The sequence below is a fragment of the Pimephales promelas genome, chromosome 7, assembly GCF_988280905.1.
Source record: "Pimephales promelas chromosome 7, fPimPro1.hap1.1, whole genome shotgun sequence".
Classification (NCBI taxonomy): Eukaryota; Metazoa; Chordata; class Actinopteri; order Cypriniformes; family Leuciscidae; genus Pimephales; species Pimephales promelas.
In genome coordinates, this window is record NC_142775.1 from 6,372,685 (window position 1) to 6,398,106 (window position 25,422).

Sequence of the window (25,422 nt, forward strand, 5' to 3'; positions counted from 1 at the left end):
TAGGTTGATATTTATAGCCATCTGCACTGCCTGGCCAAAAAAAAAAAAAGTTTCAATTTGTTTCAATTTGAATAGGCAAATGCTTAAGAGTGGAAATAAATGTTGTGATGTTATTTCCATTAAGAGGTGCCTACATTTTTGGTCAAGATTAACAATAATAAGAGTCCAGCAAAGTCTCCTCCAAGCACATCCCAAAGACTTTCAATGAATTTAAGGTGCCAATTCGTGTGTAAAAATGATTCTTCATGCTCCTCCCAACTATTCTTTCACAGTTTGAGCCTGATGAATCTTGACATTGTTTTCCTGGCCGGAAAATGACCATGATTGTTTAAGAAATGAAAAGCTACAAAAACTCAATTTGGGTTAGAAAAACTGTTGCCAATCATGTAACATAATTTAGAAAACCTCTAAATAATGATCCATCTGCCTATTTAAATCCAAACAACGACTTTTTTGGCCGGGCAGTGTATGTACACCACAGACATAAGCATGTGTGTGATGGATATGATGTTTAGACCGATGGGACAATGATTTCTAAGTGTGCCCCCAAGTCTCTCCCCCCAGCTAATTTCCATGGGATGAGTGTCAAGTATCGCGATAGTGTTTCGAGAGACACACACAGAGAGAGAGAGAGAGAGAGCAGCTTCATGTCTTCATTGCATCTTGATCCTCTCTTCAGTAGCAGCAGGCGCTTCCAGACGCACTGCAGAGGGCGATGAAGGTTTGTGTGTCTGTCCCAAGTGTTGACAGCCCCTCCTCCTCCCCCCGATGAAAAAAAAAACACCATCATTCACTTAACCTCCTACATTCTGTCTGATGTGTTTTGCGTGGACAGCTGATTGGTGTTTTGCTCTATGATTCTCTAAAAGTAGCTCGATGAGTGCGCAAAGTAACAGTGGAAGTTTGGAGGGGACGCCATCTTGGCTCCAGCAGCAGCAGCAGCGGCTCTCGAGCGCGTCCCCGGCGCCGCTTCCACACACACTCGGCGCGCCGCTCGCTCCAGCCAAAGAAGGTAAAGTGTGCTTGTTTTATTCTCAGAAGTTTCTAGTTTTGGATAGTCGAAGGGCTTTGGTTGAAGGTAGCGTTTGTGGAGTTAAAATTAGCTTACAATTACTCGACCGACTTGGCTTACGAGTTACAGTATGAGGTTAGCAGGCTGCGGTTGGGTTAGCTTTTTAGCTGGACAGCATTTTGGCTAATTAGCTAGGGTGGTATTGGATGACAAGCATGTTAGCCACTTAGCATGCTAGCGTGTTGGTTTCTTGGCTAGTTAGCCGCCTAGCTTGTGCTGTCAAAAATGAATTGTGTAAAGTGGCCTCTGACTGGCTAACTAGCATTTAGCTTCTTTGCTGGTTAGCATGTTAGCCTCATACAGGTGAGACGAGCGCTTTAGCATCTTAGCTCATGGCTAATTAACTTAGCATCGTAAGCTCATACTGTACTACAGTGCAACTGCTCGGGAGGAGCTCCAGCAAGTCAAAATAAGAAATAAAATTAAAAACGTCAACTGGTAATTCAATGTTTTAGAACTTGTATCTGTTATGGTATTTGGCAATATGATATCGCATTTTAAGATTACACTGTAAACTGCTGATAATTACACTGAGGTTTTAGTGAGACTTGGAGACTCTGGTTCATGATGGCAAACAGGGTCGCGCATATATGGAGCAAATAGGTTTGTTTTGTTTTCTACCCTCCCTTTTATTAACTTTTTTTTCCCTTAAGTCACTATTGTTTTTGAAAGTTACTTTTTTTCCAGTGTATGTTTCTATGCTCATGTATATTAAATCACATTTAATGTTTAATACAGAGTTACTCTTAACAGTTTGGGCTTGGTCTTTGCTGAAATGGGTACAAGTGTTGGCATTGTGCCCTTTTTAAGGTGTTGTCCACTTCCACACATATGGCATTTAGGATATTATTGGAGTTGTTGGCCAGTTGTCAAGTCGTGTCAGTCTGCACAGCTGACCTTTCATCCTGTCACTGAGCATTGCATCCTAATACTAATGTGTTTGTCTGTCAGCAGACCTCAATGAGCTCATTTTATTGTACTCTTTCCACGCTGTTGCTTATGCATGTGTTCTTTTCATTGCAAAGAGACTTCAGATTAGTGATATTCCCCTGGGGAGATGTTTTGGTGAGAAACTATCAAGAGCTGTTTAACTGCAAGAACTGATATTGTGAACAAGCATTGGTGTAGCAATGCAAATATAAATTATACAAGTTTTCAATAATCACTCAACACATTAAATGGTGAAATAAAGTGAGTTTTTAATTGACAGCATAAGTATGTGTCAGAAACAGGTGGACACTGACTGTGCCTGTGAAGAGCAGAAAGCTAAAATGACATCCCTGCATTGTAAGGGTTCACCCGGGTGCTTGTGCAGGGGCCTGAGAGCAGGAGACCCGTGCAGAATGTCAAGGAAATGATGCCTCTTCACCAGAGAGTGCAAAAAGGACAAAGAGCAAGAGGCAGTATTGAGGATTAACCACTAGGCTAAATGCTTTACTTTGACATGTTTTTTTTTGTGTTTGAATTGTGCTGTCTGTCATTACTTTCTGTCTTAAGATGTGGAAATGTAATTTAATTTATCAAGCCAGGGTGATGCTATTAAGCTGCATCTGTTTACTGTAGCTGTATCTCCCAGATGTGTTGTTTTTGAAGTATAAATCGATTATTTAGCACTCTTGAAACACATCCACTGAGTCGGAGGCTGCCCAAAATAGCCTCACCTTCTCCCGTCTGCCACCATTACGAACTCTAATGATAAACCTCCCCTGCAGTCCTGTTTATGTCCTGGCCTGATAACACCACTGATCTTTGCACTGCCATTTTGTGTCAGTGGGAATGTGCTGGGCATCCATGTTGGCTCTTGGCCCACCAGAGAGAGAGGGATAAGCCTGGGTTAAAGACTGCAGCCAGAGAGAGTTTCATACAGCAGTTTCTGCTACAGAGAACTCATCGCTTCCTAATGCTGTTGTATCAGTCCTGTTCACAGCATGACACTACATAATACGTGTTTTACTGTAACACACCTCTGAAATGTCAATCTAATAGCGGTCATGTAGGGTGGGGATATATGACAATAATTATCGCTATATAATTTTCCTCGATAAAGCGATAACAAGAGTTTCAATAAATTTTCAACATAGGGCTGGACGATATGGCCAAAATATCACAATATATTTCTTAATTTCGGTCGATACAATATAATTGCGATCAGGGGTGCCGCCAGAAATTCTGGGCCCAATGGAAACCCAAATTTCTGGGCCCCCTACATTTAACCCAATAAACATGCCCAGTATACTTACCCGGTATATAAACATATCAATAATACTTCAAAGTCAAATGGGTAAAACTACTCAATCAGGAAACATCAGCTTATTTTTATAAAATCAGCTTTATATAAAATATAAAAAAAATCTATTTAGTAAACTCCGTATAGCCAATGTTTACTACAGACACATGTTTTATTCAATTTTATATTATTTTTTTCTGTGGCATTTTCATTCACGTTAGCCACTGAATCTGTGTCTACGAGACAAGATATCCCCGGAGACAGCAGAGATGTTATATAGCCTGGATGCCAGCCCGAACTCCGCCCACAACATTTTTTGGTCGGGAAGTTCGGTCTGGACTCGATCCATTGAGGAGTAATTATGATGAGTCAAAAAATGATCGGGCCAATCAAATTGCCAGGGCGGGATTTATACGATGATGGACAGATGGTCTGCAGGGACGTAATCATCACGTTATCAAAGAGCGCTTAACTGGTTTCCCTCAGAGATGACCGCAGCTGGAGAATTGAGATGTACAGATTCCGCTGTCGCGTCTGTTGTGAAATAAATCGACAGCGCATTAATTTTAATAGACAAACAGAAAACTGCAATCAAGGCATTTGTCGATCGGAAAGATATTTTTGGCGTCCTTCCTACATGATTCGGGAAAAGTGTAACTTATCAGCTGGCTCTGACGGTCGTTAAGAAGATGGGACGTAATGAAAAGCCTGTGGTCGTTGTGGTTTCTCCTTTGGTTGCACTCATGGAGAAGTAAGTAAAAGAAACAACACTAGTTATTTAACTTCTAAAATAAATAAAGTTAGGCTACGTTCTGTATTTGAAAACTGCGCTATGCAAAGGAGTTGACTTACTGCGTTGCTCTGATTGGTTGTAGGTCTACCGACTATCCAATTGAGTGCAGAGGTTTTTTTTTTTTTTTTTCCTGGTTCGATTACGACACGCCTCATAATCAAAGCCCAACGGAGGAGTTTCAGACTCATATTCTCTCTTGAATATGAGTATGACGAAGTCAGGCTAGAGATGTTATATTGTTGGATGTAAACAATTATTCAGTAATTATTTAGCTAATCTAGCTATAAGCACTTTATGCAGTTTATTTTTTGACCTGAACCAAACATTTCTATTCAAAGATCAGTATGTCTTTAGTCTGACCGTCTTTAGTCTGACACAAAAAAAAAAAAATAAATAAAAATATTAGAATGATTAACTCAAATGTGAAAAAAAAAAATAGTGTCACTGTTATAACAGTGCACTGGCTAAATCAGACCTTTCAGGCCATAGCCTAACGCTAATAAGCCTTATGCCAAAATTATTATTACAACTAAATTCATTAAATAGGAAAACTAAATAATTGTGTAGAGGATTCGAATTGTGTAGATAAAGTGTAACCCGACATCAGACATTAAGTACTTTTTTGCACACAGTCACAATCACTCCTTATGCTGCGTTCACACCAGACATGAATAGCGCGTCAAATTCGCGTCTAGTTATACTCGTGAACACTTTGAATCCATTCGTGCGTCAAGAGTTAAAAAAAAAGTTTAGACTGGCTGCCTGCACATTCACTGTCCTCGCAGCTGCGGCTGCTGCAACTTGAGGGGGCTGGCTGCAGGACGACTCAACTTCCACGGATAGTTTTATATCAAGATATATATTTGCTTTACTATCATTTTCGGGACAATTAAGGACTGTTTTGGGATTCCCGACAACAGCTTAGATTTTTCGGGACTTCTGGTCTAGTAGCTAATCTAACTTTGAAAGTTTTGTAATACAGGAAGGAATATGGCGAGCTACCTTTATTATTTGAAAAACTGTGTGACATACTGTCGACTTCGGAGTTCTCCGTCTTCTCTTTCCTTCGAAAGAGATGGCAATGTTTAGCCGATGTTTAAGAGGGGGCGATGTTTAGCCGATGCCGTCTAATGTCTGTCAGCCATCATCGTCCATCGGCCCAACCCTACTATCCGGATATTTATAATTATCTTGATCATACAGTATCCGTATAACGCACAAACTACAATTTACCTCAAGGCAACATGAACGACACTCGTCTCATTCGTTGAGTTGGAAAAACAAGTTCTTTGTGACATGCAAGATTTGTTGTATTAAAATGTAAGTGCAAAAGAAAAGGAATGAGAGTCGGTTGTTTTTGTCAATTTTTCATTTAAAATGTTTGTGATTTTAATGTAAGTGGTTACATATTTGACCACTTGCTTGAGCGACCTAATATATATAAGTATATTAAGCGTGTCCTGCTTCTGTACCGTATACACACATTGCACACGGATTATGTGTGAAAGCTGTGGTAAAATGAGGGGAACAGACTTTTCTGTGGGGAGTTGGCTAAAAATTTAGCCTATTTAGCTAGCCTCTCCTGTGCTGTCTAAGCGCCAATCCCAATTCTACCCCTTACCCCTTCCCTTTCCCCTAGCCCTACCCCTTCGCCTTCCCCTTGACCCTTGAAACAGAGTGGCAATGCGTAGGGGTGAAAATATTCCCCTAAGAAATGGGACACCACTACGCCTCCGTTAAACGTCATTATAAGTCGTCGCTAGCACCTACGTCACAGGATATGCGCCGATGTTTATCACAACTTCCAAGATCCCGTCGACAGCTGCAGTTATCTCAGTCGCGTGGGTTACAGCTATTTTCTTGCATCTTGTGAAGTTCGCAGGAAACAACGGAGACGACGAAAATATGTTGCGGGACTATCGTTAGCAAACTACAGTAATTTTAGCGATTTTTTTTTACAAACGTTTCTGTGAAGAAACTGACCGTAAATATGAACACAATATTGAATGTAACATAAAGCAAATCATTATTTGTCGTTATAATACTTATTAAAGCCACAAATACTTAAATTTATGGGTCTCCTTTGTCGCTTGGGCAGCCAGCCTGGGTTAGCAGTGACACTTTCTCATACCCCTTCGTTTGAAGTGTGCTCCCGAAAAATCTTCGTTTGAAGGGCTATCTGGCCCTTCACCCTAGCCCTCCCCCTCCAACCAAAAGAGAATTGGGACAGCCCTACCCCTTCACGTGGACGCGCAAAACGGAGGGGAAGGGGAAAGTGAAGGGGTAAGGGGTAGAATTGGGATTGGCCCTAACCCTGTCTCCTTCCCTTCACGTTTTCTGACAGTCGGTAACTTATCGCATAAAAACGTATTGCTGTTGTTAGAACAGTCGTGTTTAACACAAAACAATCACGCTGTTAAAAAAAAAAGATAATATCATGGATAATCCCGACGCTACCTCGCTTGTCAATTGACAGACTGACAGTTTCCATGGTTTCTATGTCAACAATATGGCCGCCGCAAACATTGATGACGCAGATCGAATAAGGTCTATAGATATTAGGGGTGTAACGGTATTCGTATTGAACTGTTTCGGTTCGAGGCTTCCGGTTCGCTACGCATACAAACCGAACGATTGCTTGGACCATTTTTCCTGCCGGCAAAATTCGTGCTGACGTGGCCAACACAACGTTGCGCAACATCAAATGGCAAGTGTAATGAAAGCAGAACGAAACTGCGCTCCTCGTTATGTGCTTCACTGATCGTTTATCAGTTCGGACCAGCAACACCTGTGCAGCGCGAGCCGATCTCGATCAAGCAACACTGTTACTACACAGCGCTAAGAGATCTAGTAAAGAAAACATTTGAATTCGCCACTGAGGTAATAACATCGCTGCGAGATCTAGTGAGAAGCATTCACATTTCACCGTTATTAACCGTAGATCTCTGTTAGATCAAACAGCGCTGTCATGGAAACCAGGAGAAACATTGTGCCGTGAATGAACTAGTAATACTTTCGTCCACAGACCAGCAACATTCACCATGGATTTAATATAGTAACACTAACTGGAACCAGTTTGGCTGGAATGGTGAAATGCTTTCAAGTACTTCACACATCTTTTTCCAGCACTTCAAAATTCAAATATTATATAAATAAATATATATTTAAATGTTATTTTTAATGTGATGACCAAAACATTATTTGTTCATCCTTCAAAGATGACCCCATTTATAAACCTGAAAGTTTCAAGTTCTAGGAAAATTTCTCTGGCATTTCTTTATTTTTGCTGTATCGAAAACGTACCGAACCGTGACTTTAAAACTGAGGTACGTACCGAACCGTGATTTTTGTGTACCGTTACACCCCTACTATTTAGCTAGCCTCTCCTGCGCTGTCTAACCCTGTCTCATTCCCTTCACGTTTTCTGACAGTCGGTAACTTATCGCATAAAAACTAACTCTGAGGTTCTTATTGCTGTTGTTAGGACAGTTGTGTATTACACAAAACCATCACGCTGTTAAAAAAAAAAAACAGTGATAATGCCATGGATAATCCCGACGCTACCTCGCTTGTCAATTGACAGACTGACAGTTTCCATGGTTTCTAGGTCAACAATATGGCCGCGGCAAACATTGATGACGCAGATCGAATAAGGTCTATAGATATGATTATAATTTATTTATCCCAGTCCAATATGACTGTCCGTTGAAATAAACATTTTGTAAGAAAACTTGTTGTATTTATTCATCTTTTTTAATGCGTTTTCCCATAACTTTTGTAGATTTACATGTTACGTTTAAAAATATTGAAATTAATATCGATATCGCGATCACCTTTTTGTCAATATTGTGCACTCCTAACAGACAGCATGGACGCATATTACTTCTACCCTGGGAAATTTCCCTCCACGAATTATTGAATATCTGGCTGTCTTCATATTGTTTTACCGACGGATTTTAGAGGTGCGGGGCTTCTTCACACAGCCTTTCTTCAAATTCAACGTCAATGTTTTTCCAGCGCATGTAGCATAGTGACGGCGTGGTAAAAAAAATATGAGGCAGGTGGATGTCGGCAAAGAGCCTCCGCGTACACTCTCCGATGACAATTTTTACGTCACGAGGACCCTAGCGCTCTCGCGCACGCGGAGTGTATAACACTAGCTGTAGAAGTAGTGTAATGAGGTATGAAATGCAAAACGAGCTGTTCTTCCTGTTGAATAAAGTGTCATATAAATGAGTATCCCATCATTCTAAAATTCTCCTTTCACTCCTTCAGCATCTGTGAAGTGGAGCAGGACAACGTCCCACCAGTCCTCGTTTCAAATTCTCATCACAGGCGACTGGTTTTGGACGCGGGGAGGGGCATTTTTACTGCTTGATAAAGATAAGCAGCACAACAGTTCATATGTTCATTGTCTCCAAATAAAGAACCAATTTAGGAGAATGGTTGTTTTGCACAAACAGCAGGAAACTCTATATTTGTGCAGTATACGCATGTCTCAAAATCTATCCCAATTTAAAGCTTGTGACATTTAAACGTGCACATCAACCCGATCACTTGTTTAGTGTTCATGTATGTAGACGGAGATCATTTCTAATACGCAGATAAAACGCTGGTGTGGACGGAGATCGTATTTGTATTAATTCTTCGTTTTTAAACGAGAACGCAGTAGTGTGGACGAGGCTTTAGTGTATTACCAACAGTAACCTTGGAAACGGTGGTCCCAGCTCTTTTCAGGTCATTGACCAGGCAGACTAACAGGTCTTTGAGGGTCAGAATTCTAGCTGATAGACAGGTGTTCAAAAAATACTTATTTGCAGCTGTATCATACAAATAAATAGTTAAAAAAAAAAATCATATATTGTGATTTCTGGATTTTTTTTTTGATCACGTCTCTCACAGTGGACAATGGACATGCACGCACCTAAAATGACAATTGCCTTTATGCACAGCTGCACTACTTCCTGAACTTCAGCCAGCGCCTTTGTTTCCTGTCTGCCATTATTAGACAAACTGGTTAATCAAGGTGTGTCTTATTGTTGTTGTGACTACTGAGGTCAGGCACACATGGATTAATCAGTTTGTCCAATAATGGCAGACAGGAAACAAAGGAGCTTGCTGAAGTTCAGGAAATTGTGTAGCTGTGCATAAAGGCCATTCAGAGCCCTCCATGATTTCTAAGTGGAAGAACTTGCAAAATAGCAGGGTGTTCAAATTGTTCAAACAGGGTGAGTCAAAACTTGACTCACTGTATATGTTTGGGTAGAATAGTGGTGTGGGGTGCATGTGTAAATGAACTGCGTATCATCATATGCACGTAAAACTAATTTTCGCATATAAATTGCACGATAAAACACAATGGGTGCTATAGAGACGCATTTACGTGAGAACAGGCTGTATAGTTATGACTTCTGAACTTAGCTAAATTAGAGCAACTAGTTAAATTTGAGGAAATACTTCCCAAGAATGTTCACACGACTGTCCTAGCAGAGGAATCCAACGCATTCTCATCCTTCAGCGTCATATAGAACGCTATATGACAAAACAGCGCTATACTACGCACATGGCACCCGTTATCGTTAATATAACACGTGCTGTGATGGTTAGGTTTAGGTGTGGGGTAGGGTAGTCTCATATTACGCGAAAGGATTTATGACGCCTTGGATTCGAGGAATCACAGTTGTGGAATCTTATTAACTATCGACATGATCCACTAGCATTTTTAAAACACAATGTTACATTTTCTGTCTTTATTTTTAGTAGTATTTGTTTTACATTATACATTGAAAACATGATAAACTAATTTTTGTGATTTAAAGCATATTTGTACTACCTTCCTTTAAAATAAATGTTATGACGCAATGACATTCAGACTTTTTTAAAGAGTAACTAAACACTAAACCAACTTTTTTTAGTTAATGATCTGTAAGAATGGATCAATGTTAATACCAGTCATTGATTCGAGTAACTTTTTTGACATTTGTTTATAAAGTGTTTTATTTCTACAATATATGGTGTAAAAACGTCTGCCCTCTTCAGGTTGAACAGTGGCTACTGCAGTTGAATTTTCCTATTGGATGTTCCGCACTTCGTGACATACGCAGGTTTCAGCTCACCACGCGAGCTACATCCTTGGCAGTATAAAAACCATCTTGTGTCGTCAAAACCACTGTAGGGAGTCAGGAATTGGAATTGTGAGTATTGAAAACGATCAGGATAGAGTGTTTTAACATCTATTTCATCCCCTCTATCTCCGCTGGGGTCAGCCCACTTTTTCAGCATTTTCAAATATTGCCAGTGGGTGGAGTCAGGCTCTGACCAGGGGTTTAGTTACCCTTTAAATGTGACTTAACTGTCTAAATAATTTTTGAGCCTACTGTATGTTATTGTTGTCACGATACCAATATTATTGTTTCGATACCAAGTCAAGAATTGCGTCCAAGTCCTCTGCGGCTCGCGCACCATCTTCACTCGGACGCGCGCTTCAATCCATCGCAGTTGCAGAGACTGTTGTGTACAGGCCGCCGGATGGCGTCTCGCTGTAGTGTTTGTCTCATGACAGCTGCAGCTTCTTTGCTGCGTCCGTGAGGAGAAACACAGATGTCCATAGGGACGGACTGGAAGCGTGCGTTGCACACACCAACATGAAATGCGTCTCTTACAAATCTGGAACGCGGTCATTCATGAAAGTATCGATTTAGGTATCATGGGGGGTTTAATTTCCGAGTATCGCGATACTTTTGAAGTATCGGTGCACCGTGCAACACTACTGGATGTATGTTTAAAAGTCTGTTACAAAGTCACAAAGTTTTTTTTTTTCTCTCTCTCTCTCCAAGTGACACTGATTAAATAATCTCTCATTTTTATGAAGTAAGCAATACTAACAGTGTCTGTTTCTGCTCTCATTCAATTTAGTGTCCGAGTTGGTGGGAGTCTCTCCCGAACAGTTGTCATTTGCACTGTTGCAATAAATGTTTTATTTGTGGCTGTCTAAACTCTATGAACAAGCATCATAAAACACATTTGTACTACTCTGGGTGACATTAGTCCCTTAAGAGATTATTTTCAGACTATGTAAACTTGCTTGATGATGTGAGCCTCAGGCAACACATACCATTTACCTGTGTTATTTGCAATCTACGCAATAAAATTGTGTTTCTCTTCTAAACTTCATTTCTTTTGATTAATGTAATTCTCTAAATTGTGCATCTATCTATTAGATTAAATTATTTAGGGTGAATGTGTGAAGCAATCAAGTACTCAAATAATTTTTTTTTTTAACTGAATCTGTTCCCAGCATGCTTTGTTTGGTACTTTAATGACGAAAGTAAAAATATTGAAATTTATTAGAATTAAGTAGAATTTTTTTGTGTGTTTGAGCAAGATGAGAAAAGGGGGAGATTAGATATGGTTTCATGTATTGACGATAGAGATATTGCGACGGCTGATGTCTTTGACATCAAGGCGATAATTCACTAGTTTTCCTTTTAATGTATTAAATTATTATTACTATTATTATTATTATTATTATTATCAATATCAAATTATTTTAGGTCGTACAACTGATTAGCATTCCCTAATTGCGTAACGTCATTTACATAACCACACTTGCAACACCATTTGCGTATGAGGATTGACGACTCCTCAAAGAAAATGTTTTTAAAGTTAAAAACTTTCAAACATCTTTTTCTGAAATGTAGAAGTTACTTACATGTGAAATGTTCTTAATAGAGAGCCTAAGTCCCTCCCCTTCCGGTCGACCACCATGGGACCTTATTTCGGAAAAATATTGAATGGTAGTCAATGGCGAGACACAACAAATATTTTGATCTTGTTTGAATTGTGCCCTGAATTACACATATGATGTTTGTCAATTTAAAAGATACATTTTAAAGTAAAGAAAGTAGCAGTTTGATGTAAAACCGTTGAGGTATAAGATTGTAAAAATACGTAATTACAAAGACTACAAACCCCAAAGGCGCACATTTTCTCTCAATGAATGAAGCTAACTTTACTCAGGCTAATGTCTGTCATTGTTTCTACAGTCTTACGTTATAATCGTAACGTTACGCCGTCATGGATGAGTGTTTGGTACCAAACTGCACACACACGAGCAGCGGATCTCGTTTCTCTTCCCGGGTGATGTAGTTCATACAGCGATTTTCACATAAACTAAATGTTACTCTTCTGTTGTATGACAAACTGTGACGTTTTTGACTTTCAGAATTATCTTTTAAATTGACAAACATCATATGTGTAATTGAGGGCACAGTTCAGACGGAATAAAAAGATAAGTTGCCTCTCGCCATTGACTACCATTCATATTTTTTCCGAAATAAGGTCCCATGAGCCGGAAGCGGAGGGGCGGGATTTATGCTCTCTATAATGTTAACCCCTAATCTTTGATCACCAAAGTGGCATTTAATGAGGCATTTCAACATTAATCTTTATTGAAAATGGATCATATATGTAGTCGAAATTAGGGATGTGCATTTTTCAAAAATATTGCATTCGAATATTCGGGCTCATAAAAATCGAATATTCAAATATTCGTTTATTTAAATTATGTTTAACGAAAAAGACGTTGTTTACGTTTTTATCACCATTTCTGGACAAGCTTACAATTAGGCAATACACAACAAGCTTACAATGTATATTAAAATTTTATTTTAGTTGTAATCTTTAAACAGTAGGCCTGTGTGTAAACAAAAAAATATATAAAAAAGCATTATTAAAAGCATGCTTAAACAGCACGAGCAAAAAAAAAAAAGCCTAATAAAGCACATAATAAAGTGTCCGATATCGTACAGAACGTACACACATACACACGAGTCAGCAAATGATTGATTATCGTGTTTATATTGTTTCACGTTAATGTTGAGAAAAACAATAATATCTACATGCAGGGGCGCCGCCAGCACTTTATGCTCGAGTGAGAAAAGGCGCTGCGCTGACGGACGTTTCAGAGACACAAAGAGAACGGTGTTCCTAATAGCTCTTTGCATTTTCTGTTCTTAAACCGGTCTCTCTCTCAACGAAACATAAAGGAAGTATGTCTCAAAATCATTTTGATATTAGATAAGTTAGCATCTTGGATCACGCGGGGTCCAGCTGCGCTTACCTGCCATCGTGATGCAGTGATGGACAGCTGTCTGTTTGGATTTCATGTGATTTCTCATGGTGATGATATTATAACTCAGTTTAATTAATTAATTAATTAATTAATTAATTAGATCAAAAGTAATTCCGTTTTCTAATTCCAAACTTCGCAAGTCAGACGACAACATTATGTGATCAAATACAGACAACTTGTTAACACACTCCACAGCGCCATCCAGTGCATTTAATTATAACTGCAAGTTAGTGTATAGGATTTAGCATGGACTCACTGCATTTACGGCCAGCAGAGCAACGTATTAAAACGTTGTGATAATAGTGAGTGATAATAATAAAAGACAAGAGACGCACAGACCGGTCTCGTATCTCTCACATAGGAGCGGGAGCATAAACGGCAGATCGAGAGAGAAACAGGCCTGATTTTATGTTGTGTGTGGACATCAGTCGTCAATGAGGGGCTGCTGGCTTTTCATTTTGTATTTGTTCATTTTACTATTTAAATGCAAAAGAAAAAGCATGTGAGTCGGCTGTTTTCGCCAATTTTTAATTTAAAATATTTGCCATTTTAATATAGTAAATTTGACCACTTGCTTGAGCAATTAAGCATGGAATAATAACCCTAACTTACGTTGTTTAAACGTGCGTCCATTAAAGACTGTGTACAAAGAGAATCGCAATGCTGACAACTTTTTTTTTTTTTAAATAAAAGTTGCAGCAAAACTTCTGGATTGTAAGTAAAAATAGTTAGTACGTGTTTGTGATACAGCCGCGGTCAGAGAGTCACTGCAAACGCATCATATGTGAAAGCACTAGCACCCATTACTGCTCTCCAAACGGGGTATGTGTGAAACAGGCATTAGATGATAGATCCACCTACAGTTTTTAGAAACTTGGATGTGTTTAAGAAGTCTTTTTTTTTTCGTACAACAGCAGCACTTCTTGTTTGTTTATAGCGGATGTATGCATGTATGTACATGCATACATGCATACATACACACATACATACATACACACACACACATATATATATATATATGCATGTATGTATGTATATGTGTATCGGCTTTATATTGGCCACCCTGCTCCATGAGATTGGTATCGGCCATCATAAAACCAACATCGGTCGACCACTAGTCATTGGTAGGGTTGGGTATCGAGAATCGAGTATCGATTGGAACCGGGACTAACTTTTCGTTTTTCCCGTAATCGTTCAAAAGTTAAAATTTCGATTCCTAGTTTCGATATTCACAGTCCGCCGAGCGGAAGAAGAAACAGCTGAACAACACCAACGAAGAAGCGTCTACCGGAAGTGTTGGCATAACCACGCGAGTCCAACATGAGTACCTTACGTCGGCGATCCAAAGTGTGGCTTCTCTTTTCTAAAAATAACAAAATCTCGGCAAAATGCAAAATTTGTAATAAAAGGAGTATTTTTACAGAAGGAGTATTTCCTTCGGAAAGGATTATTTCCTTCAGAAAGGCCGTTGGTTAGCAAGGTTAGCAAAACTTTTTTGACCCTGCCTCTTAGAAGAATCGGAATCGAGAATCGTTAGGAACCGGAATCGAAACAAGGAATCGGAATCGGAATCAGAATCGTTCAAATTCAAACGATACCCAACCCTAGTCATTGGTCAGCTTTAATATGTATCAGTTTCAGCAGTACCATCAGTCACTTCCACCTCATGCTTACTTTGACATTGCGCTCAGCGCCGCTCACTGAATTATCTCTTCTTTTTTTTTTCTGAGCAATTCTACCATAATAAGTGAATTATTAGAAGTTAATTGTATGGTTATGTAGTTAATTGTAAGGTGTACAGTGGTGTTTTACGCAAGAAGGACTCAAGGGTGTGCTTGTGGCTGATCATAAAGATGTTATCTGACACGGTTAATGTAGTCTAGAGTGATGCGATGCCACCAAGGTTAAGAACATCTCATATTGTTTTACCACTAATATGAATACTGTCAATAGTGGTTACTGGTTAATTACTGGGTAAGTAACTTCTACATTTCACAAAAAGATGTTTGATAGGTTTTAAATAAGTCATGCGGTTTAAAATGAAGACAAACAGTATTGTGACACTTTGTGTGTTTGTAAACATCACGTCTCTCCATTGGTGTCAGCAGCAGTGTCAGTGTCAGTGTTGATGGTTTATGTGATTGTCTACTTCTGTGGTTACAACATACTTGTGGTGGGAGCCAGTGGGAATAGTTGGCGTTACCAACATGGCACACAAATGATATGTGACCTTTAACACAATATTCAAACTTGTTTTGTAATTAGCAATTTTGTAATTTAGTCTTGTATCAAATGTCCTTAATTTGTTAGTATTTATTATATTTGTCAACCTTATCTGTTTTTTCCACCCTTTTAGTCAAAGAAAACCATTCAGTGTAGTTTTAGGCAACAGAAACTGACATTTAGTTATATTTTACTCACATTTAGTCATTGTCATTTTAGTCACTGAAAATAAGAGTGCTCCAGTCAGGATTTTTGGGGGTGATTGTCGATCACTGGAAGCAGTATTGGCCGATGCGGATTACTGATACCGATCATCACCAGAATGAATAGGCCAACTATTCTTAACAACGTTAAAAATGTTTAGCAAATGTTTAACAACAACAACAACAGATAAGAACGTATGAATTGACAACTCATCATTTATTGCGAGTCATTATCAACTTATCAACTCATTATCAGCATGTGCAACCTTCCATTCCCTCTTTTAGATCCCATTAGGAACAACTAAAGCCAAGTTCACACTACATGATTTTAAGCCCGATTTATGCCCGATTTGCAAATCGTTGAGTTGCCGACAGGTCAGGGTGTTATCGCGTGCAAATCGCGGGAGATTAGCGGACGATGAACGCTTGCCAATCTGTTAGTATGAAAGAGCCAACAACGCAGCGAAAACGCTCGCAGACGCCTCGCAGACGCGTCGCCGAGCCCAGAAAAAAATCTAGCCTGCTAGATATCCAGAGCAGTCGCGCGACTCAAACTCAGTGATGTCATGAGTACAGCCAATCATAGCAACGCATGGGTTGAGGACACCAGGTAAATCTTAGTTTTTCTCTCTTTTTTTGCATTTTTTCCCTCAGAGCAGATCGTCGAGCAAACAGTGTGCAGCAGTTTCTGTCTGACGTCCATATTCACGTGTTGTGTTCTCTTCTTCGCTGGCTTTTGGCGCAGTATTTATTTATTTATTGCGTGTTTTTTTCGTGACAAAACGTGGTTTGTTGACAAGATAGAATCATTGGGTGACAGAGTTGTTGTCAACTTGTTATTTATTTGATTATTTTCAGGATTTAGACCGTAACATAGTACTGAAACAGCTCTCATTGAGTCACAAATGATTTGCTCTTATCATCCGATCGTGGTTGTATCTCTATGCAGTGCGTTGTCAACTCGTGTAGTGAGTTACCTCCTGTTGTGGATCAATCACGTTGTGTTGTGTGGTGTGAACAGTTAACAACTTGAACACTCCAGATTTTACTGAGAGCAAGTCATGTAGTGTGAACCGCACAGTTCAGCCCCACGTTTTAAAATCATGTAGTGTGAACAAGGCATTAGAGCTTACAAATATAGCATTATACAAATATAGCATTCATGTGAAATAAAAAAATCATAAAAAACGATAGAAAACTGCTTGGAGAAAAGTATCACTTTTGCTGCTTAATGCTGTATTAACTTTTTATTAAGTATAGCAACTGACTGTATTTTACAATAATCACCGATCTAGCTGGTTTGGATGTTAAGTTTGAGCTTTTAGGGAGGAACGAAAGAAATGCAATAAAATCTCAAAGACGTTGCCAATTTATTGTCCTTTTCTGACACCTGGTTCTGCCAGACCGGTGAATGTAGTGAAGCAATTTTAGTAACACTGGCACACCTAATGGCAACAGCTTTCTTAACTGTACGGGACTGTTTTGCTTCTGGGGTTGAGCAGAACTTGGAGAATAGCAGTTTTTTCCCCTGCGTTTTGGCCTAAAACAATGTGTTCGTGGCCATCCAGTTTGAAATTTCGACTACAAACATTTTCAGATTTTCCATTTCGGCGTTCTCATCGCATTTACGATTCTTTAGCCACTGTATCCTTCACTGGAAACCAGATGTAACTCACACCTGATAAAATGTGACTTTTATGACTAAAAGTTTGCTAAGCCATTTCCAAAAAAAAAAAATGTTTGACTGGTAATTGTATCCATGTCAGACTGTTGGGGAGTGGCCTTGGATGGCAAAAAGGAAGGCGACTTTTTTTTCGGTTTTCTCTAGACAGGTAGCACTGATTTCAAATTTTTCTCTTTCTACTGCATAGGCAGCCACATTTTATTGAAAGCCCATTTTGAAAGCAACAATTCAAGATTTTTTAAAACTTTTTTTGTATGTTAAAATGTAATTCTAAAGTAAAAAAAAATTTGCTAAGCTGACCATGTGATATGTCTTTACTGCTTTAATACACCACTTAAGAAGCAAAATAAATGAGTTCAACTGTAATCTTTAGTGTTAGATTCCAGTTGATTCCACGAATTTATAACTTTGATACGATACCTTGAAAATTATCGGTATTTGATCATCATGATGCCATTTTCGACATCACAGGAAAAAAGTCATATCTGCCATACAACTATTTTATTCGTTAGGCTATCTCATCTTTTTTTGTCTATCCATTGAATTTCTAGGCAATCAAGGGATAGGTTAACCTATTTTACAATTGATTTATTAAATTTATTTTAACACTGCATAATCTTCATTGGAAAAAAAAGTTTAAAAAAATAAAGTTAAAGTTATTCAAGAGCAGTGAGTGATTTGAATGAGTTAAATTATGCACAATCCCGCAACGAAATTGAGGACTTGTAACTAAAACTCAATTCAAACGGAGCGAAATGAAAGAGTGAGTGAGAGGAGGCGGGTGTGTCCACTCACTGTCGGAGAGAAGAGAGTGAGAATTTGCAATCAAAAAACCTATATTTTTGACAACACTAGTTTAGCATAATGCTTAGATTTTCCCATTGTTGTATGAATACAAGTATACCTTTTTAAATGCAGTTAAATTAACCATCATGGAACCTCAAAACTAATTTTAGTGCATTCTGGGCTTCTCCATGAAGGATATTTGCAATTGGCTGTGTAATGAAGATGTCTTTTGAGCCAGCCATCATTTTAGGAGCGTACCTTTGATGCCTATGTCTTCCAATTCTGTCTATCGCATCTCACTAGATTTTGGAACCGTGCAATTGTCTGGGAATTTTTGGTATTATTTTATTGGTATTGGTCAATCTCGCCATCCGATGGGAAGGGTTATTCCCATAAAACAACCGCTGAATACAGGTAACACCGGCTCATCCTGGTTACTGAAGTCAGCACCGCTATACGCTTGCAAGGAACGTTTTAATGAGCTAAAAAAATATTAAAGCTAATAAAATATTGTAACGTCAAATCAATATTTTGTGTGTGGTTATTTAATTATGCCATCATGGAATCGCTTTCTCTTTTTTCATACCGTAGACTGTAAAAAATAATGGACGACGCCCCTTCTCTCTTTTCCATCAGAGAGAACTGAAGCCGCCAGTGTCCCGATATGACGCTGACATCTTGGAACTTGAGTATGCGCACTTGCGTTTTCGGGACCAGACATGTGCAGTCGTGAGCAGGAAGTAAAGCCGCGAAATTAAGGCCGCGCCCTGAATCAAACACAAGCACACGTCCCGCACTTTTATTAAAGTCCCCATGAAATCAAAATTGACCATACTTACTTTGTTTGCTTAAATTGATCGTTTTGTGGTGAACAATTCATACATGCAAGTCAATCCACACAAAAAAAATTTTGGCTTCGTAATCTTTTATCAAATTTTGAAAATGCCCCTCCCCTCTGCATTGCAGGACCTTGCCCGATGATGTAGGCTTTATGGTTTGGGTGTCTCCTTAACATTCATAACCACGCCCCTCCAACTGACAGCTGCTGTGTGTTTGCGAGCGCTGAGCGAGCATTGATTGACAGCGTGTGAACTTGCGTCATCCTCCATTTCAGAATGAAACACCCATTTTTCTAGATCCAATCAGGTGCTAGTTGGAAAAAAGCCACGCCCACTATTTTGCCTAATTTAGTATTCCGTTTCTCTCGAAAATACGTCAACACTGGAGAAAAGTCGTTTGCAACTTACGGTTCACGGGGACTTTAAGTGGTCTCTGTCTGCTTCGTTCCTCTCCGATGATGTCTGCTGATTGCAGTACCTCGTTAAAATTAGGTAAATACAACTACTAACCACATAATCAACATTATTAAAAAGTCTGTTGGTGCTTCAGTGACTACCTCGCACAGAGAACCTGTCAATCACAGTTGTCAATCATGATGTCAGAGCACCGTTTTTATCATCACATAACTAACTAAAAACAATCTAATTTTATAAGTAAACTCTTGAAATTACATCAACGTGACAGAAACTACAATAAATGACAGAAACTATCTTTGGATAAAGGATATGTGAAGTGTAATTTAATTGTTTAGTTGGTCTCACGTCCTGTTGAATGACATGGGGAGCCGGGCTTTATGACCTATACTAGGACCGGTCACTAGGGGGCGATCGAGACGTTTTGGCTTCACTTTTGAGGGCTTGTGCGGCACGCTTGTTTCATACCAATGCAGCTGCTGCCATTTTGTGACTAGTTTTGGACACTGTTGGATTATAAGCTGCAAACAGGTACGATCTATAATCAGAATAAGGCAGTTTAATCAAGCGTAATGCTGTGTAACAGGCTAAGTGGTATGACTGTATAACGTATCCCTTAAATGTTCGTCTAGTTTGAACTTGCCGCTGCAACTGCTCTCTCAGCGGAAGCTTTGCATTTAAAGACCTATTAAAATATTTCAACTCGGCAATATTTCGTGTCTAATTATTTACATGGCAAGTAGCCGTGAAATAAGCGGGATAATGTATATCCAGCCGATTGTTATCTCAGAATAAACCCCCCAGCAGGGTGATGAAGACCCTGAAGCGAAGCGGAGACTTCCATATAGCAGTCTTAGCAATATACAAGGTTTCCCTGTGGTAGAGCTCCTGAGAGATTCCTGCACTGAGCTGCTGTGCTTGAAGCCGAGCCATAATGGCGTCTCATTAGATGGAGATAATGACAGCAGGGTGAGCCCTAAGGAGCCCACCTGGACGAGAACACCCAGAGAAACCTCACAGCGACTCTCGCTCCTTCACGCCTCAGGGGCCGATAGAGAGAACTGAGGGTTCAGGGAAGGAGTGAAAAGCAGGAGGAAGTGGGTGAATTAAAGGAAAAACAGAGAGAAATAGTAAAGAGGGATGTGTGTGTGTGTGTGTGTGTGGATAGACAGTAATCATTGCGAACAATGGTATTTTTGTTCAAATGTCAGTTTTAATGTGCTTGTGCTGCAGTATTTCACTATAGTCTTTCTCGGAGATGTCACGTATGTTAACATCTCCACTCAACACAGATTGACTCAGTCTGGACTCTGTATATTTGTGTCTCTGATTGTAAGAGACCGGTCATGGGTTTAACCTGTTTGTGATCTAGTTTTGAGTACCATGTACCTGTGTGTTTGTGAACACATGACATGTCCCAGGAGACTGTTAGATATGACTTCATGTGCTTTTTTTCTGTCTGTCTATATGAAGCACAAGCGGTTTAGTGACTTGTGTGTGTGTGTGTGTGTGTGTGTGTCACTCAGGTCCTATGGAGGAGCTGCACAGTTTGGACCCGCGCCGGCAGGAGTTGCTGGAGGCCAGGTTTCTGGGTGGAGTCAGTGGAAACACAGTGGGCAGCACCGGCAGCGCTAGCGGAGGAACCAAAGTTAGTAGCCGAGATTACCACCGGACTGTTATTTCAAACACACAAGTTTTGCAGACAATGGTTATGTCTGAAAGAGAAGGTAGCGTTTTTGTATGGATGCCTCGTGTTTGATCTAGAACAAATTCAAGGACAGTTTAGAGCTCACCAAGCAAATATTGACCATAATGCCTATTGACTATAATACTAGGGATGGGCAAAAAAATCGTTTTTTCGATTAATCGTTTTTTAAAATGTGGTCGATTCAAAATCGATTCTCAACGGCCACGAATCGATTTTTTTTTCCATCTAAAGGGCTCGCGGAAGCGGTGCTGCATCTTCTCATCTCTCTGCACTAGGCAAGCGCCAAAGCTGTCGATACACACACGTTTTTAGGAGTCGGGACATGACGGAATATTCACTTGCACAATCGGGCCAGCATTGCATCGTAACCTATGATCGTAACTAACGTTTATCATTTGTCACGTCTTTTTAAGTTTTACCAGTTTAAACATTCAAGCAATGTTAAACCATCCCGTGCTCGCGCACTCTCAGAGATGTCTTTCACTGCGTGCACATAGCCTACAGTACAGCCTAAATCCGCCTCACAAACAGCTCGCCAGAAACAAAAGTTTTATCCCTGGATTAAATCGCTTTGAGTTAAAACACGCGACATTATGTCAAAACTCTGGTCTTGGTGAGTAACCTCGTAAAGACAGTCGGTAATGTCTTAAATTAGCATTAAACGCGTGTGACAGAAAGTTAATGAAACAGTAATGGATTCGCACACTAGTTCTTAAAGTGAACGCAGCCATTTGTGTCAGTCATTAATTCTGTTGTCATAACAACAGAATATAGTATTAATTGTAAGCAATCAGACTTAATAGCCTTTGTCTTTAATTCAGTCTGGACTAAAAAGACTATCCAGTGTTATTTTACATTAGATTACTTTATTCGGTTTCTGTAGTATTTCTGACATAAACAAAAAACTACCCCAAAATGTCTCTTAATTTGTGTCTTTAATCTATTGTATTTATTTGTGCTACTTTTTTCAATTTAATTCAAAGATTGAAATCAAGCTTCCATACATAAACTCTTAACAAAAAGGTAACACCTTTAGGTAAGATCAATGTAAAAAAAAAAGTCTAAATATTTCTATATTTATTTATCTATATCTGTCTTAAACATTAAATAACATGATACTGTTTGATCAAGCTGTGTGACTTTTTTGGCATATTGCATCAAAATCCTGTCTATTTTTTGTATGGATTTAGTGTACCTAAAATAAAAAGAGTTTTATATACAGGTTTATGGCTCTTAATTTCCTTGTGTTAATTAACCACTAGTAAACTTATGTCCACTGTTCTTTTTTATAAATATAGGATTTGTATTACATCAGTCGAATCGAGAATCAAATCAGGAATCGAGAATTGAAATCGAATCGTACTGAGAGCTTGCGAATCGAAATCGAATCGAAATTGAAATGTGAATCGATACCCAGCCCTATATAATACATATAAAGATTTATTTGTTTTAACTGGTTCTTCAGACACCATTTTTTATTCACCAATCTGTGCGCACAGTCTTGTGGGATATAATAGACTGAGTGTTTTCGCCCGGGGGTCCGCAGTGGAACTGCAGGAGTCCGTCAATTATTGTCAAAAGTTTTTGGTGAATTAATACATGGGTAAAAAAATTACAAATATTTTTTTGTTAAATTAATGCATGGGTTAAAAAAATCACATCACAAAGTCGAATTTAAATATAAGCGCTTGTAAAGAAAAAAAAAAGCAAGAACACCCTCAAGTGTGATAAAATCATACTGGCGAAACATCACTGCGTTTTTGTATTTGTGCTCTGGAGAACGTCAGATGTTTCCATTTATCAAAACAAAACATTTGTTTTTGCAGCGGTGAGAAATGCAACCAATAACAGTCATGTCTGTTGATCTCTTGAATGCAATGGCCAATCAGAGATGTTTAATTTAGTCAGAATCCAGTCACCCCTCAAAATGCCTTAACGCGCCGTGAACACTTTAATTTTCCCATCAACAGTGGAATCAACTTAAAATACTCTATCATTTCTGGTTATACAGAAAATAATAATACATTATTCGCAATTACTTTTATTTGCGTAATGTCACAAAAACAAGAAAAGGTTGTGCTTTTGTAAAATAACATAAAACAATTAGGCGCGCTTTATGATCTTCGTGAACTGGAGCGCGAGAACTGAAACAATATCCTTTATAGACTAAAGCTTGAAATGTCCATGTTGAATCGTAAACTAATACCTTCTGATTATGTAATCCGTATGAAAGGTCCCGTTTTCTCTAAATGTGCATCCGGAGATTATGTTTTTAGCTCGTTATTTTTTCAGACGCATTTATAATAACTCACCGATACAGCACTGCGGGAAAAATATCAGAAATATCCATGTTCTAATTTGGCCTTAGAAGACCAGTACAATCTAAATTTTTTCCCCATATTAATTTGTGAATATTTTAAATGTTTTAAAGGGGGTAAAAAGTCAAACAAATATCTGAAATTTCGTTGAGATATTGCGCATCATTGGTGCGGTCATAGTAAAATGTTGGTGTTCACCTTGCGTTTTAAAAATACAACCGTTCATTTTTCGTTTTGCAACAACCGTTTGGACATAATACGAGATGGAGTTCTTTATTAAATTCATTTAAAAAAAAAAAGAAACAATAATTACAGGAATAGCCTCTCTAAATCTCAAAGAAATGCCATCAAGACATGGAAGTAGAAATAAGGGAGAAACACCAGGAACTTATCTTTCCCTGTCATTAATGCTTGCATAACACACCACGTCTCCTTCCATTAATAATAATAATGTCTAGTGCGGAGCATGGCTGTGAAATAGGTTATAAACCTACCAAAGTCCGTTGCCATGATTTTTGGAATGACTTATCGCGAGAGGAAAAAAAAAGACGTTTTAGTCGCATAACATCGGTTAATGGAAACACCGTCATTTCGCAATAGTTTTTTATCGACATATGGAAAATATCGCAAAAGTTTTGCGCAAATCTGTAATGAAAACGCGCCTTCTCATGTCTTTCTACTTTTGTAGTGAGCTTTTTGAAGAAAAGATTTTTTTTCTGAAAGGAGGACATAGCGACCGTGAGGTTCATGTCAGGTTACAGTGGACCTCACACTGAAACACACAATTCTCTTTCGCTGTTTGATGTATTCTTGCTTGTTAAACTGTCCTCTCCTTTGAGTTGTCAAATCATTTATTCACAACACCTGTTGCATGAATACCTCATATTCATCCGCCTTTACTGTCAGCTGGCTCATCTGCTTTGATTCATGTAAATGTGTTTCTCCTGTACAGACCTTGACAAACAACGAATGTTCCAATCACAGTTTTGGTAGTCTGGGCTCCTCCAGTGATAAAGAGTCAGAGGTAAGTAGTGCTTTTTTTATTTTATTTTATTTTATTTATTTTATTTTCTGTATGATTGTAACCTTTCAACCAAATACCTGTTATATATTGTGGCATATTTCCAAACACAATATTCAGCGGGAAATAATCAGTGCTGGATATTACAAGACAAAACACATCATGATTCATTACAGTTAGCGATATAGACTCATGTTGTTGCCCTTACTGATTATTAATCAGTTGATATTTTATAACTTTAAGATTAACAGCATTAGCCAATCATTTATTGGCCAATTAAAAAGATAGTTGAACCAAACATTTTAATTGACATAATTTACTCACCCTCATGTCATTTCAAACTCGTAAGACTTTCGTTCATCTTCAAAACTTAAAATGAACATAATTTTAAAGAAACTTGAGAGATTTCTGTCCCACCAGTAAAAGTCTGCAACCAAACCTGACATTTCAAAAAGCTCATAAAGACATCGAGCGATCTTCTGCAGAGAGACAAATGCTTTATATGATGAACAGATTAATTTTAGGCTTTTTATTTACATATAAATATTCATCAACTCGCGTGCATTGAGCACAGATTTATTTTCATCAGTAACATCAAATATAGGGCTCAAACATGCTTGCTTGACGTTTGTTCTCATGTCAAGCTAGTATGCTTGAGCTTCTGTTTACCATTATGTGATGATATTGATGAAATTAAGACTTGGAGTAACATTATTTTTACAATGTCTTAGAAAGTCCACTGCATTTAGATGTTTATGCTTCAATGGAGGAACTGAAATCTCTCCAGTTTCATTTAAAATATTATATTTGTGTCGTGTGCCGTGTATTATGTACAATCACCTAATTATAGATTATTAGGAACACCTGTTCAATTTCACATTAATGCATTTATCTAATCAACCAATCACATGGCAGTTGCTTCAATGCATTTAGGGGTGTGGTCCTGGTCAAGACGATCTCCTGAAACTGAATGTCAGAATGGGAAAGAAAGGGGATTTAAG

The 25,422-nt window shown here is 38.7% G+C and overlaps 1 protein-coding gene across 4 annotated transcripts in view; it reads left to right on the top strand.

Moving 5' to 3' along the window:
* The first annotated feature begins 579 nt into the window (after positions 1 to 579).
* tlk1a (tousled-like kinase 1a) overlaps positions 580 to 25,422 on the top strand; it is a 48,498-nt gene continuing 23,655 nt past the window's right edge. For 3 of the 4 annotated variants that reach the window (XM_039647270.2, XM_039647269.2, XM_039647271.2), the window contains exons 1-3: positions 730 to 1,012; positions 20,901 to 21,022; positions 24,353 to 24,424. In XM_039647270.2, the coding sequence (XP_039503204.1) occupies positions 877 to 1,012; positions 20,901 to 21,022; positions 24,353 to 24,424 (330 nt within the window). In that variant the 5' untranslated portion in view covers positions 730 to 876. The other variant, XM_039647268.2, reaches the window with a different exon arrangement.